This window comes from Watersipora subatra, chromosome 9 (assembly GCF_963576615.1).
Source record: "Watersipora subatra chromosome 9, tzWatSuba1.1, whole genome shotgun sequence".
In the NCBI taxonomy this organism is placed as follows: Eukaryota; Metazoa; Bryozoa; class Gymnolaemata; order Cheilostomatida; family Watersiporidae; genus Watersipora; species Watersipora subatra.
In genome coordinates, this window is record NC_088716.1 from 47,837,744 (window position 1) to 47,853,730 (window position 15,987).

Below are 15,987 nucleotides of genomic sequence, written 5' to 3' on the forward strand. Positions count from 1 at the left end.
TTCCACATATTTGGCACCTACAACACAACAGAGTAAGACATGAAGAACCTATTGATACCAAATAACTGTAAAGTGAATTTTGTTGCAAGCCAACCTTTAACATTTAAATTTTCTAAGATAAAAAAGTCAAATTAGCCTTATGCCAATGTAGGCACTACGCATTAAGACCTTCCGAATCATAACACGCACGTACAACCATTTGCACTCGATTATCTACTAATCAACAGAAATACTCATACCAATAGGAATCCTATAATAAACTCTACAACTGACTATGCCACTACTACATCTCCAACCAACAGAAACAATGCTAGTCAACTCAAATCAAGTAAAACATTTACTACAGTATTTAAAACTGGAAATTGTATTGTCATAAGCAGCTGTGACGGAAACGTCGACAAAAATCTATTTAAATACACTAAACAAAACACGATGCGACGTACGTTATGTGCTAATAATGGCTCTCTCATAATAGACATAGTCAACAAATACAGATTTCACTCATCAAATCTGAGATCTATACTACACTCGAATCTGCAGAGACAGCAGCTAGGATCACCAATGAGTAGAAAGCCGATAGTTGTTGTGGCTCTACTATTAAAATGACTATCGATCCCAAAGACTCATTGGAACATATTGGTATGGTAAAAGGAGTTCCTAAAGATATACTTGACTCAGAAATATTTGATGCTATGCAATCGAAGTATTCCGGTGCCTCATTTGTTAGGCTTGTCAAAGACTAGCAACGACTGCGTACACTGAAAATGACATTCAAAGATGAACTCTAGCTAAAGCAAGCAGTAAAAGTAGCCTATTACTTTCCAAGTTGAACATGATCTTCAGAGTGGAGTATCTCTATCCCAGCACAAACATCAATAGACAAAACAATATTCGTTAAATTTATCGGAGTACCCATTGGTCACGTAAACATATAGGGACTTCTTAACAAAATAGATGATGTAAAATATGTAATCAATAAATACAGTTTTCAAAATTTTTTATATTTCTGAAACACAGTTAAGCAATTCAATAGATAGTAATTTGCTGTATATTCCTAATTATGTAATACAGCGTAAAGATGTAATAGGTAGGCTAGGTTGTGGTGTTTTGACCTATGTTCCCGCTTCTCTCGACTTCAGCTCGCTACTTGATCTTGATAACATTCTACCCGAATCTATTACTATAAAAATCTCTCAACCAAACTCGAAATCATATTTTACCGCAGTTGTTTACCGGCCTACCAATTCTCCTGTTACATGGTCAGACACATTTGAAAATTATATTGCAAATTGTAAATACATCTGTCATGAACTCATTATCTTAGGTGACCTTAATACAAAACCTAAAAGGTTCCCAATCTCAAACGGAGTAATATTTCAAAACAACTGGATCTGGTTCAGTTAGTCAAACGAAACACTGTAGTCCAGAAAAATTCTTATTCACTTATTGATCATATATACACGACAAAACCAAATAGCATTCATTAATCAGGTGCAATAAAAACTAGTAATGCTCTTACAAACATTTTGCTTATGTTTCTAAAAGTTTAAATATCAAAAACGAATGCAGTTGGATTCTTATTCTGCAAAGCTATTCACATTTTTCAGATACTATTTCACATATACATTCAACCGATGTATTAAATATACTGCATCGAATTCATTCAGATAAAGCTACAGGTATTTGTTAGAATATTACAGTTGACAAATAAGACAGCTTGTCTGAATGTTCAACAGGTAATAAGTGTCTTTCATAAGTCACACACGAATACACATGAGTCACTAGAAACTTCCCAAACAGCGGGTGTGGTTAACAGCAACATGAGCATGAGGTAGATAACTCTTAATAATACAACACCCCCTTAAAGCTCTGAACAAGAGCATAATGATTGTGCTTACAACAAAAGTAAAATATAATAAAACTGAATGAGAAATATGTAAGAACTATTTGTTTGCCAGGGAATACAAACAAATTGAATACCATCAATGATTGTCTTTGCTATTTATGACCAGTTGCCTCAAACTTTATTTCGGCTATTGATTTTCGGGGATCTGCGTAGAGCTGCATTTGGCTCCATACTGACAACATCTGATCTGTTTCTGAGCAATCTACCAGCTTCTGTCTCAACTATAACTTTTGTAATATCATCAGATGCCGCGATCACCTTTCCATCTTTCTGTTTATCTCTGACCCACACGTCATCTCCAGAGTGATCAGGTGGTAGCGGTATTACTATCATGGTTCTGCTTCATCCTTGACTTATATTGTTCATTTGATGCAATGAATCGAACATGATCTGTTTGTTTGGGCTGTAGATCATCTGGATGAGTTACCACATTGGTTCTAAGTTTCCTTCCCATCAACAGCTCTGCAGGGGAGTACAGATCAAACTGGTGAAGAACGGCTAGCCAACAGTGCCAGACATGAGTCATCTTCTTTAGCCAGCATTTTCTTGATGGTTTGCACTCATCTCTCTCTGCAGCTCCATTTCCTATATGATGTTCTGGACTGCTTGTAACGTGGCGGAATTCATCCTGGATGGTGAAGTCTGCAAACTCTTTACTAGCATACTGTGAACCATTATCAGACATTACTGTTTCTGGAATTCCATGGCGAGAAAACATGGACTTCAGATGTATGATAGCTTTTTGATGACAAGTCTCTTGCACCTTAAAGAGCTAATTTTGGATAGCGAAAGTAATAATCAATGACTAACAGGTAAGTCTGACCCTTGGAAGTGTGGAAGATCGGTGCCAAGCATTTGCCAAGGCATATTTAGAGTAGCGGTTGGCCTGAGAGGTTCCCATCGTTTGTTAGAATTCGCTCTACAGTCATTACCACCTCTTACCATCTGTTCAATGTCTTTGGGCATTCCTGGCCACCACAGGCTGTTTTTAGCTCTTGATTGACATTTGGTGACTCCAAGATGTCCCTTATGAAGATACTTCAACACTTGTTCTAATTGGCTTACAGGGATGACTAATAGGGTACCAAGCATCAGAAACCCTTTGTTCATTGATAAGAGATTTTCTGTCAAAATAGGGTTTTAGAAGTGTGTCTTCTGAAGACAAGTAGACAGGCCACTCTCCTTCAACAAATCTGATCACTTGGGAAATAGTTGCGTCTTCTCTCTGATCAACTTTCAGCTGCTCTAATCTGGAATCTGAGCCATTAGAAGATACCACTAAATCAACATAATGCTCAATTTCATCCACTCGAGCTACATCAGAACTATCTGGTTTTGCAGAGGTATATCGAGAGAGTGCATCTGTCATAATATTCATAGCTCCCTAATATGTTTCTTCGTGTACTGAAATCTCTGTAAACAAAGCTTGGCTCCCTGGAGTCTAGCTGGCAATCTATTAATGAACATATCTTTAAACAGTGATACCGAAGGTTGATGATCAGTCTCTATTGTAACATTTTCCATACCTAGGACATAGGGTGCAAACTTTTCCATAGCCCAGCAGACTCCCAAGCCCTCTTTTTCTATAGTTGCATATCTTTGTTCTGTCTCTGTCAGAGAACGACATTCAGCAGCAACCAGCCTCCGACTTCCGTCATCTTGAACTTGTGTGAGTGTAGCACCAAGACCCACTTTGCTTGCATCTGAGGTTATTACAGTCTTTTTATTTATATCATATATAGCAAGAACAGGTGCATTAGCAAAAAGATTTTTCAGCTTCTGAAATGCTGACTCCTAGGGCTCCAACCACTGCCATGGCCCCTTGAGTAGCGCTCTCAACGGCGCTCTAATGTTGGCAAGCTCAGATGAAAATTTAGCATATTGGTTTACCATGCCAGAAAGCTTGCAATACCATGAACATCAACAGGCTGGGGGAAATCCAATACTCCTTGCAGCGTTGGTCGTGCATGAATGCCCTGCTCATCAATCAGATGTCCAAGAAACTCAACAGATGACACACTAAATTTGCATTTTGCCTTGTTTAAAGTCATACCTGCATCAGCAATCTTGTCCAGAACCGCCTCCAGTCCCTCATCATGTTGATCTTTCCCGAATACAAGCAAATCATCCATGTGAATCACAACACCTTCATAATTTTCAAGGATTCTGTTCATCTCAGCAGAAAAGATTTCTGGACTACTGGATAGGCCTTGTGGAAGTCGAAAATATCTAAACCGTTTTTTATGCGTGAGGAAAGTGGTCAGGTAGCTGGAGTCTAAGCTAAGTGGAATCTGCCAAAACCACTATTGGCATCTATTTTAGAGAACACTGTTCCTCCATCTAATATAGCTAAACTCGCATCCACTGATGCCATGAAATGAATTTCTCATTAGATAAACTTGTTAAGCTCTGTGAAGTCAGATACAATTCTTACTTCTTATCAGCTTTTGGAACCACCACCATTGGAGCACACCATGATGTAGGTTCATTAGGTTCAACCTTCTTGATGACTCATCCGCTACCATCTTATCAAGCGCTCCATCTGCTTTGCCTCTCTGTGGAAATGATATCGGTCTGGGAACATGTATAGCATAAGGCACTGCTTACTCTTTCAATTTGATGGAATATTCCCTGCTAACTTTCCCGAGTCCTGAAAACAACTTAGCATTGATATTGACACTCCCAATGTGCCATTGAGTTTCATCAATTTTAATTAGCTTCAACTCATCACAAGCTCTCCTACTAAGTAATGGCATTTTTTGGTTTGGAATTAGGAAGATATATTCCTCAGCAACCTCACTCGTGGCAGTAATCTTACACTTTATTCTCCCAATACAGTTTAGTGGTGTGTGTCTGGGCCCATATAACTTTTTGTCAGAAGGCAAAACGTCACCAGTTAACTGATTTGGTCTACATACACTCAAAGCAGCTCCTGTATCCAGTTTAAATTTGACTCGTTGGCCTTTCACAGCATTTGTGTGTACTCGCAAATCTGCATACCAGGAGTCAGTCGTAGGCGAATTAATAGCATTTATGGTGTTTATTTCACCCTGATAAACCTCTTCTGTAACATCATGATCTGCTATTTCATTTATATGAGTATCTTGCCTGCACATATCTGCCCAGCTATTAAACTTATGGCGACGTTTACACTGCGTACCATATGCAGGACATCTCTGACCCTTATTGTGATTTTTACCACAATTCTCATTTCTGCTTGGAAAATCCATGTTTTGCTGACTTGACAGGATTTTCTCTTCTAAACTGAGATACTGCATTGACATCTTCAGATTTTTCCTCAGCTTTTTGGTGCTTCAGTTTTCCTGACTTTTCAGCAATTCTCAATGATTTGAACACGTAGTTTCTTTTGTAGCATCCAAGCCAAAAAGCAGTTTGTCTTGAATCAAGGAATCTCTCTGATCACCAAATTGACAACCCTCAGCCAACTGTCTCAGTTTCATCAAAAATACATCTACAGTGTCACCATCTTGACTGCTATTGTGAAACTTAAATCTACTCAGTACAACACCTGACCTGGGATTGCAATATTCATGGAATCTTTTGATAACATCATCCAACTTCTTCCCAGCAGCTCCTTCCTCTAGCTCTTCAGTACTGCCATCACCATCAGGCTGTGATTTGAACTTCATCTGATAATAGACCTCTCTTATGTCCTTGCCCCATGCATGCCTGAATAAGGCTAGCTTTTTCTTCTCAGCTTCCTTAATAGTTCCAGACAGGTCAATTGCCAAGAGGTTGTCACTAAAAGCCTTCTGCCAACGGCACCATTCATCAGACAAATCCTCACATCTTAAACCAGCTGCTGAGGAGGCAAAATTCTCTCCGTAATGATTAATTTGTCACTGTTATACTAAAAGTTCCAAATATAATCTTGCTATCCACACATTGTATCTCTGCCACCATGTTAGATTATTACAGTTAGATAAATAACACAGCTTGTCGGAATGCTCCACATTGATTAAGCTTCTTTCATAAGTCACACAAAAATAAGCATGAGTCACTAGAAACTTCCCGAACAGTAGGTGTGGTTAACAGCAACATAAACATGAGAGTAGACAACACTTACTAATACAACAGTATTGACAAGATATCAATTCAAATTTTTCGTTTATCCCTGCCATTCATAATTATTCTGCTCACAGATAAAATTAATAGAGCTTTTAAGGAAGCAATTTTCTGTGAACTATGTAAAACTGGTATATTCACAACACAGGTGTGGTGATGAAAATAATTTATCTAATTAAATACCCATATCTGTACTTACTATACTTGCTAAATTTTACAAAAGATACATACAGTACTTAATGCGCTTCAAATAAACTTAGATAGCAGCAAAACTATAGACAGCTTACAGGCAGGACTTAGAAAAAACCGCTCTTGCATCACCACCATTCATCATCTTTACTCCACTTGGTCAAACATTGTCAAAATTAAAAATACTTTAGTCATTATCTTTCTTGACTTTCAAAGAGCTTTTGACAAGGCTAATCATAATATCCTTATGTTAATGAGTGAAAATATAAATATCTGCTTAGATGCTCTTCCTATAGCTACTGGCGTTCCACAAGGTTCAATTCTTGCACCCGAACTGTTTCAAATTTTTATAAATGATTCACTTAAGTTACCACTCCACAGCACACCTCATGCTTATGCTGACGATACCTCGTTCTCTATATCTGAAACTAACCCTTCATGCCTTCTATCTAAAATAAATGCAGACATAACACTTATCCAACAGTGGTCGGTGACAAATCAAATGTCTCTTAACATCTCAAAGTCTCACTATATTTTAGTAAATCCACCATTGAATTTCCCTCTGACAATCTTTATACTCGGCAGTACCCTAACAAGACAATCTACATGTACTTGTAAACTACTTGGCTTTATCATCAATGACTTTATCATGGCCAGACCACATCTCTTTAATTTCAAATAAAATATCATCTAACCTACATTTATTTTAAATCATTTATCATCTTATGAACTCTAATTCTGCCAGACTCTTAATTCTGCATAACTATTTTCACAAAGCTTTTATTTGTCCACTTTTTGTTTTAAACATTGCTCATATCAATTCTCAAGGTTGTTTTGTACATGTTTTATGCTTGCAGTTCCAACATTGTTAAATTAGTTAGACCATTCATTAGTTTTTTTATTTTGTACACAACTTTTTAGTTAGTTTACTTGCTGTGGTACCTCGTGAAAAACATTGTAAAATAGGACTATTGGCTACCACATTCAAGATTGCTCACATATATATATATATATAGTTATATATATATACATATATATATGTATATGTATATATATATATTTATATATATATATCTATAGTAACTACAAGCAAATGCAAAAGCATATAAAACTGTATAAAAAGCATATAAAAGGAGAACTCTACACTCGAGTTCTTCCCATATATATCTATATCCTTTTATATACATTTATATATAAATATCAAAGTTTTTGTGTGATTCTGTGTGGGATTTGCTGGGATATTTGCTGGAATTTTCAATCGTATGCTAAAAAACAAATTGGGTGATGAAGCACCTCATATACATACCTGAGGTATGATTGGAAAGAGCTGGACTTATCTGTGATCGTGGCTAGATTTGAAATTTTTCGTGATTAATAAAAGTAACCTAAATTACACACTCTCAAATCTTAGGTCAAATCAATCATGAAAACTTACTGATCAGCTGGTTATATACAGTCTTCACCCATAGCTAATATGCGCTCTCAAGTATGTAGCTTACACATCAACTGGGAAAAGGGCTTGTTAGCTGTTGGGTTGTGAGTATCCTGATCATAAATAGTCATTAGTCGGCTCTTAAGTTTGGGTTCTGATGTCATGTATGCCAGCTTTTTTTATATTTTTGTACAGCTGAGATGACCTACAAAAATAAGTTTTTATTATGGTCTTTGAATTCGATAATTTTCAACTGCTACTCTATTGTTTTAAAACTCTATGGTGAAATAATAGATAAAAATTCCGTAAAGGCAAAGAGTATACTTCCTAAATCATTTGGTTTGATCAAATTGCCCAATTAGTCCTTTATGTGTCTTTTGATACCTTTTAGCCATTGCCATCCTGCCATGTCCGCGGCGGCGTTAACCAAAAAGTTTCTGGCTACTGATTTCTTGACAGAAGAAGAAAATTTTTTTGAATGCCTCTGTGCAGTCCTTGAGGAGTTTATTGCCACAAAAAACCCCATATTTCCTCGGCAGGTAAGCGATGGGCTCTATCCATTAGTTACTAATGTGTGAGTAAATTTATTACATAAGTAGAGATAGATGTGAATCACGTAACGCAAAAGTTTCATTTCTAAAAAACGTTGAAAATGACAATTACATCTGAAGGAATATAAAAAGCAAAGAAAAATCTAGCTGATAAATTTAACTAATATTGGCGCATATTTTAAAAACCAGAAGGCTTGAAATAAAATAACCAAATTTGTCATATAAATTTGCTGCGAAGCAAACTTGTTAGAGTTCATGATAAAGCTAATGAAGAATATTCTTCAGGATGCTCTAATTGAGGTTACGTTTTAGAACAGTTTTTTATAAGTTCTTCAGTTTTACCGATTTAATAAATCCAAATACATCGCATCGTAAAGAAAAGTTTTAAAAAACTGATCTAAAACCTTAAGCAATAAGTCAGTAGTCTACTCATCAATAAGGACATAACGAGCACGTAGACACATGCTCACACACCCACACACAGACCCACAGACATCGATATATCAACAGTGTAAAACTTTTATTTAGCCCCTAAAAAACTGAGTTTTACATTTGTGTTCATAATGAAAGCTGATTTCAGACTCGGTATCTAGTTTCTGGTTCATTTTTTTATCCTTGACCTGGCTCGCTAACAAAGGTTGTTTAATCAGATTAGTACTGCTGCAACATTTCGCTGCTTTCGGAGACAATTGTATATAAATTTCATCAGAATTTTGTGATGTCAGTTCTTTGCACTCCTTTCAAATTATTATGACATCATCTTTAATGCCATTAGTACTGCATTTTTGTGTCCTCACACAAGCATAGGAAATGTGACCTGTCAAGGTGCATGGAGTTTGTTTATGCTCATTTGGTCAATCTGCAGTCCCCGAGTTGCTAGTGATGTCATGAAACAAGAAAGGATACATAATTTATGCTTTCATAAAGCGAGTCTTTTATAGTTGTTTGTTGCACCAAACAAAATGCTGAGCTATTTGTATTGTGCCACTAATAAGTCAGCTCCTCTAGCAAAAAGCTTATGCTGCCCAGGGTTGGAAATTTGGACGGGAAAAACAATGTTTTCCCAGGACAGCTTGAAAATTCGGGAGTAGATGGGTAAAGCAGGAAAGAATGGGGGAAAGTAGTAATAACTGGGATAAAGTAAAAAAATAGAATTATATTGAAAATTAGTTATTTATTTTTGATGATTGCCAACGATTTGGTTCATGCATACAGTTTATTGCTGCCAAAAATGAGATGTTGTTGGAAAATACTTGCATGGACACAATTTTTAGTGATACTCTGCGGGGATTATAAATAATTATAAATAATAAATAAATTATAAATACGTCAAAGGCTTTGTTAATTGATGATTGAACACATCTATGTTCAGTTAAATACATGTAAATGTAGTTATTTCAAAGACAATGTAATAATTGTCTTGGGTCAGTTAGAAATGTTTTGATGTTTCACCACTGATGTCTTTACTGCACCGGAAATGATGTACCAACCCTGATGCTGGCATTAATTTATCTCATATTTCCTCAACAAATAAAGATTATAATAGTTATAGTCTATATACATGTATTAGTTAAACACATACACCGTCATCACATTTATTTCTCATCTTTTAATTTTGATAATACCATGTTTTATTAAACCGTTGCGAATCTCGTGACGCCTCCGTGAACAATTTAGTAACTCTGGATACTTGCTTGTAGGACATCATTGTGCAGCTGATGAAGGTACTGACTGGTTCGTCGAACATTCAGCTCATCAAGTTAGTGCTGACCACCCTTATCGAGTTTTCTGATTCGTCTACTACATATAGTGCAGAGTTTGTCAAGCGTCTTCTCATCTCTCATAAGATTGTCAGGGTACGACTATATCTAATTGTATAACATACAACTTGTCAGGTACATCTTGGTACTGGTCATTGTTTAAGGGTGGCTACACGGTGATCAACGTAACTGATGTATTTGAAGTCAAAAAGTTTGGTCCATAAAATTTGTCAAAACAACTGAAACTGAAAAGCTCTCAGCTCAACAGATTCAGTGCTGCTTCTCATAATTCTGTCGGCCAAAATAATTCAGTGGTACCCCCCTTGGTTCTATTAGCCAAACCAAAGGCCACGTTTGCTTGGACAGTTCACTACCAGCTTGTTCAGCGTTTATTTACTCTAAGGTCTAAATGGAGTCGCATTAAAAAACGCCAAGTTCAGAAATGGTTTGAATTTTTTAGATAACCCATTTTCAGCGTGTTTATTGAATATTTCATACATTTCAGATGGCAAATGCTTTGTCATTCTCTTTTTTACTGTCATTCATCTATTGATGACTAGCTGAATGCCCGGCGTTGCCCGAGTAATGAAAGTCTTTGCACAGGAAATTTAATTTTTTTAACATATAACAACAATTACCATTCTAACTTTCGAACTTCATATCATGAAAAAAGTGTTTTGTGCAGTTTAAATAAATTAAGAGAAAAAAATAAAACAACTGTAAAGGTTTTCAAACTTTGTCAAACAACTGTAATTTTCAAACTTTATATCATGAGGAAAATATTTTGTGCAGGTCAAATAAATTAAACAAAATAAAACAATTGTAAAAGTGTTCAAATGTAAATTTGAAATAAATAGCAAGTAATAGCTAAATAAAGTCTGTTTTGCTACGATTACAATGAAAATGCTTTGGTAATGAGACAATTACTATGAAACTAGAAACAAAATCCCGAATATGTTGAATTAATAATAATAACAAGTCTAGAAGTGTGTGTATATAAAAAAGATTACTGTTCCAGCAGAAGCTATTCGTCAAAATTTTGAATACGACGATACTGGTACCTCTCGATACTAGTACAAATGCAAAAATGAGATATCGAACTGTCTTTTTCTAGTACTTTGTCTGACCGAACGGAGAGAGAATGTTGAGGCTATTTTTACTCGAGATAATACAATTGTCCCCATGAAAAGCATTAGTCTTGACCATGATTTAGCCATTGAGCCTTACGAAAAACCGGAAATAAAAGTTCACGAAAACACGAAAGACCATTGTGTTTCATAGAGTTAATAAAGTTCATAGAGTTTCAATTAATATATCATTTAGCATGTGCATACGCTAAATGATATCGAGTATATTTGTGAAAATATTTCGATGAATGAGGTTGCATGAAAGTGTAAACAGAAACCATCTTGTAACAACTACGTCCCATTTGAGCCGTTTTGGAAAGAGAATCCAAACTACGGCGGTCTCATGTGGCTGCGATTAACTGTTCGTTTTTGAGCTTTTAAGAGCTTGTAATCACATTCCCACATATTTGGCACCTACAACACAACAGAGTAAGACATGGTGAATCTTTTGATACCAAATAACTGTAATGTGAATTTTGTTGCAAGTCAACCTTTAACGTACGTTATATTTGTAATTGACCAACTTAGCCCATAAAAAGTGATATTTAGCTGTACATCGATAGCGAAAATTTCCTTATAATCTAAAAATACAGCAGGGATCATGGGTTTTCTTGTTCAAAAGAGACAAACCCTTACCTGTGCACTCCACAAAACATTTTTCATGTGATGGGCTCCAATATGACTGTTTTGTTTTAATATTAGTATCCAATTGGAAGACTGTTGACATAGCTGCACAAAATTATTATTCAACTAAAGAAATGTTCATGTATCTATACAGAACTAATATCCAATTAGAGGAATGTTGACATATCTGTACAGAATTAATATCCAATTAGAGGAATGTTGACATATCTGTACAGAATTAATATCCAATTAGAGGAATGTTGACATATCTGTACAGAATTAATATCCAATGAGAGGAATGTTGACATATCTGTACAGAATTAATATCCAATTAGAGAAATGCTGACATATCTGTACAGAATTAATATCCAATTAGAGGAATGTTGACATATCCGTCTGGAACTAATGTTTCTAATTGACAAAGAAGTAAATATCAGGTTTTTATGATTTAATAGTGAATAACAAATTGCGTTGTTTTATAGATACTATGTCTAGTGTTGTCTAGCAACCGGCTCTACAAAGACAAGATGCTGTCGGAGTTGTCTCTCTCACTACTTAGGAGGCTGAGTGATATCCTGTTACCCGTTGAGATGTCTATAGTGCTCACAGACATTCTTCCTCTCTGCGTCTCACTCTGCAATGTCAAGAAGCAGATCCTTTTTGCTTTTCGTCCAGCCATTAAGCAGAAGGTAAAGAATTCACAGCTCTTCATGTAGTACAGCAATTCCTCGACACGCTAGTGTCGAGGAATTTTCATACATGTATATACAAACCTTAGCCATCAAATATCTTTTCCACAGTATTAAATTAAACCTGATGTGAGAATTTCATAAAATTTGCATAGTAATAAATAACTTTTCTCATATTTTAATCTTAACATTAGGAAGTGTCCTAACGTGCGAGAAATTTGAGATACGAGACAAATTTGAGATCTTTGACGGTTCTTGATCCGGCTGCTAGGTGGTCGAGTATGTGAGAGGCCGCGAGAACAGCATCACTCGGTCTTTTTCGTTTGATCAGTGTGAAAAAGGTTTTAAAAGGCCGGCTAAAAATGAAGGAGAAAGCGAGACGTAAAAAGCCAAACTGGAAGAAGATCATAAAAAATGAAACAAAGGAAAAATTAGAATTAAGTTTAGTGTAAGATTAAAACTTATTTTTAAAAGTGTACTGAAGTATTTATTTAAATTTTTAAATAAACTTTAAAATTTTTAAAAGTAAGCTGAATTCATTTAAGTTAAATTTGAAGTTTATGTTACGCAGCGTTACAAAAGTGTAGCGTACCGAATGTGTTTCCATCAAGCCTTTCTTACACTGCCATTAGCCGCTATCGTCTGTCTCGACGGCTACACTACTGTACTTGATAATATTACTTTTTGTTGCAGTTTATTACCACTAAATAGGTATTCGTTACTTTTTGAGCATAGATGGTGAATTAGGAGAATTAGAACACATTTTTTCATCGTAATACGTGGTTTAGGCAGGTTTTTTGGAGAGTGGGAACAGATTAATTTGTATTTAGTTATTTTATATACGACAAGTTAATATGAGATATGAGAGAATTGACACACGAGCTCGGTTCCGGAATGCATTAGGCTCGTATGTTGAGGAATGTTTGTAGATGTATGCACAGAGTCGCTGTAAATACAATTTAACTTATATGTTTGGAATTTGCAGGTTTTCTTGGTATTCATATTCTTCCTGAAATTACGGTTGAGGATAGTCTATTTGTTTCATATTGCTTGAGTTCCCTCAAATGTATCTATTAATTTGTAAGGGTTTTTGTGACTTCATTGCTACATGTGAGGTTGCAAATACTCAGAGAACTGCGCAATACAAAGCACCACCCTCTATTTGAACATCACCTTTGAAATCTCTGGTACAATGCCACTATTAATGGGGAAAAGGCTGAAAAAGACGGGTTTTACAGTAGCTCAAGTTGAAGGCACTGCAAAAGGAAGTTATCTCCTCATGGTAATGTAAATCATTAGATGTGAAAAGATAAATATTCATGTGTTGCGAGTAATTTAACATTAATTTTGTTTGTTGGCCCAGTGTTCTTTCTGAAATTACAATCTATCAAACAAAACCTAAATGACCAATGTGTCTTTCATCAAACTAGTTGGGCGTTTTCTTTCCCACACGGTCGGCTGTTGTTGTTGACCGGTATGCGTACACAAAGCATAGTTTATTTTTGTCGAAACCAATAAATGACTGTCAATTGTTACCGCAATTACCGAGAGCCACTATTTTGGTTAAACCGATACATTTATGTACTCTCCTGGTTGCCAAGTAATTTATATCAGTAGCAAACAGCTGAATCACTCGACAGTGGCGCTTTAATTTCCCTCACTCTGCCTAATTAAACTTTGTGAGTCTTTTGTTTCTTAAACTGCTCCGAACATAGCGCAATATTAACCTAGTTTGTTCACTTTGAACAAATTGTAATAATCATTATATCAAGAGTTGTGCTTTCTTTTCCTAGTATGTATGTACAGTTTTTTACCAGCTTTGGTAATCATCAGAATTATGTTTTTCATCGCATGACAGAAAAAAGAAAAATAGTGAAAAGTCAAAAATCAGGAATTATTAAGTGAGTTGAACAAACTTGTTTTGAAAGTTGGTAATTTAATAGTCTAATCTAACGGCCAGCTAGCTAGAGATGCTGCCTCAACAATGCACTCAACAGAAGGTAATGGCTAACCACAGGTTATGGTTATAGGAAGTGGTCGAGAACCATGGTTGCCTCCGTCCTCTCAGGACATGAAACTTATAGAGAAAGAATCTAATAGTATTTCAGAGAAGTCGGGATAGTGAATAGAAGTTTGTAATAACAGAAAGTTCATAAACTGAAATTTATGGTGGACGTAGTATGCTGGTGTCACATAGTCTGAGTTTTTGCTTCTAACACCTTAGTTTATTTGATGACCAACTTACCAAATGATTGTTACATGACCTATGAGCTGATTCAGCTGTCACGACACTTTCTGTATTTAGTTAACAGAGCTGGTGATCAACAAAAGTGTGGTGATGCAGGAGCAACTCTATGAAACTGGTGTTACTCAAGAGAAATGCGATCTCATGCTCTCGCTTTTTGGCTGCAAGTAAGTTGTTCATGTAACTGTTTTAGGATGTGGGGAGTTTTTAATAAGTGATAGAGATTTATGTGACTAGTATAATCTAGTACAGTGATATCTCAACATACAAGAAAATCGAGATACGAGAAAATTTTCGAGCACGTTTCTGCTTTGAAATCCGAGACAACTTTGAGTTACGAGCATTCACACCAGCTCTTGATGCAGCCACTCGGTGGCCAAGTATGCGAGAGGCCACTTTCGAGAACAACATTGCTTGGTCTTTTATGGCAAAATGTTTGAAAAAAGGCTTTCAAAGGCCGCCTAGAAGTTGCAATGAAAGTGAGGCAAACAGTGCCAAGCTGGAAAAAGATAATAAAAAATTAAGATTATGACAAAATTAGAGATAATTTTAGTACAAGATTAACACTTAGCTTCCAATTTGTGTATAGTAAGTTAAATTCGTGTAATTTGAAATCAAAGTTCATGCTATGTAGCGTCACAAAAGTCTAGCGTACTGAACGGTCACCAGACTTTTGTGACAAGTCTCTCTCACACCGCCGTTAGCCACTGTGTCTATCTCGAAGGTAAGAACTCCATACAGTACTGTACATACTAATGTTAGATTTTATTGCAGACCATAACCACTAACTAGGTGTTAGTTACTTTGGGAGCTAGTTAGTGAACTACAATAATTAAAAACATGTTTTAGCATTAAAGGTAAAAGTGCACAACGTGTGGTTGAAACAAGGTGTGTAGTGGTTTTGTAATATCATCAATAGCTTATTTAACTCACAAGTCTGCTAGATGCTGCTTTCCAGAGATATTTTACCACCTGAAGTGTTAAACCTTCTCTGGTAGGTTTACTCAAACCTTTTTGCTTTTATGAATTATTTTGCTATGTCAAGTTTTTACAAGCAACAGTTCAAGTGTGTCATACATTTAGTAGCTGGCAGATATTTTAGCATTTAGCGATTGTAGATGAAGTTACAATGACTCTTTACTTAGCCACACCAATACTTCAGTCGAGAACCCATAGTGGGAGCTCTAGAAGAATGTATTTACATACAGTTACTTAGCATAAAACAAGTATTGTATATAGAAGGTGCAAAATGCTTCTCTCTTGTCTGGCGAGCCTTCTCCTTTATAAACTTCTTTGGTTTGCTTTGCTTCACCCTCCAGCTGGGGTGGACCGAATCAGTCGTAGTTTGGTCTGTGTCCGGGTTAGCTTGTCCTTCAGC

General features: G+C 36.0%; 1 protein-coding gene across 1 annotated transcript; it reads left to right on the top strand.

The window, feature by feature from the left end:
* Positions 1-8,020: 8,020 nt before the first annotated feature.
* LOC137405154 (uncharacterized) lies at positions 8,021-14,780 on the top strand. The gene is made up of 4 exons (XM_068091379.1): positions 8,021-8,152; positions 9,865-10,020; positions 12,158-12,364; positions 14,670-14,780. The coding sequence occupies exons 1-4, from the start codon at positions 8,021-8,023 to the stop codon at positions 14,778-14,780; spliced, it is 606 nt and encodes a 201-aa protein (XP_067947480.1).
* The last annotated feature ends 1,207 nt before the right edge of the window (positions 14,781-15,987 follow it).

What these genes read in the sequence shown, in the direction of transcription:
- LOC137405154 (XM_068091379.1), top strand. Translation starts at nt 8,021, where the DNA reads ATGTCCGCGGCGGCGTTAACCAAAAAGTTTCTGGCTACTGATTTCTTG. An exon ending in ACCCCATATTTCCTCGGCAG is followed by an intron (nt 8,153 to 9,864) that starts GTAAGCGATGGG and finishes ACTTGCTTGTAG; the next exon opens with GACATCATTGTGCAGCTGAT. An exon ending in TCTCTCATAAGATTGTCAGG is followed by an intron (nt 10,021 to 12,157) that starts GTACGACTATAT and finishes GTTGTTTTATAG; the next exon opens with ATACTATGTCTAGTGTTGTC.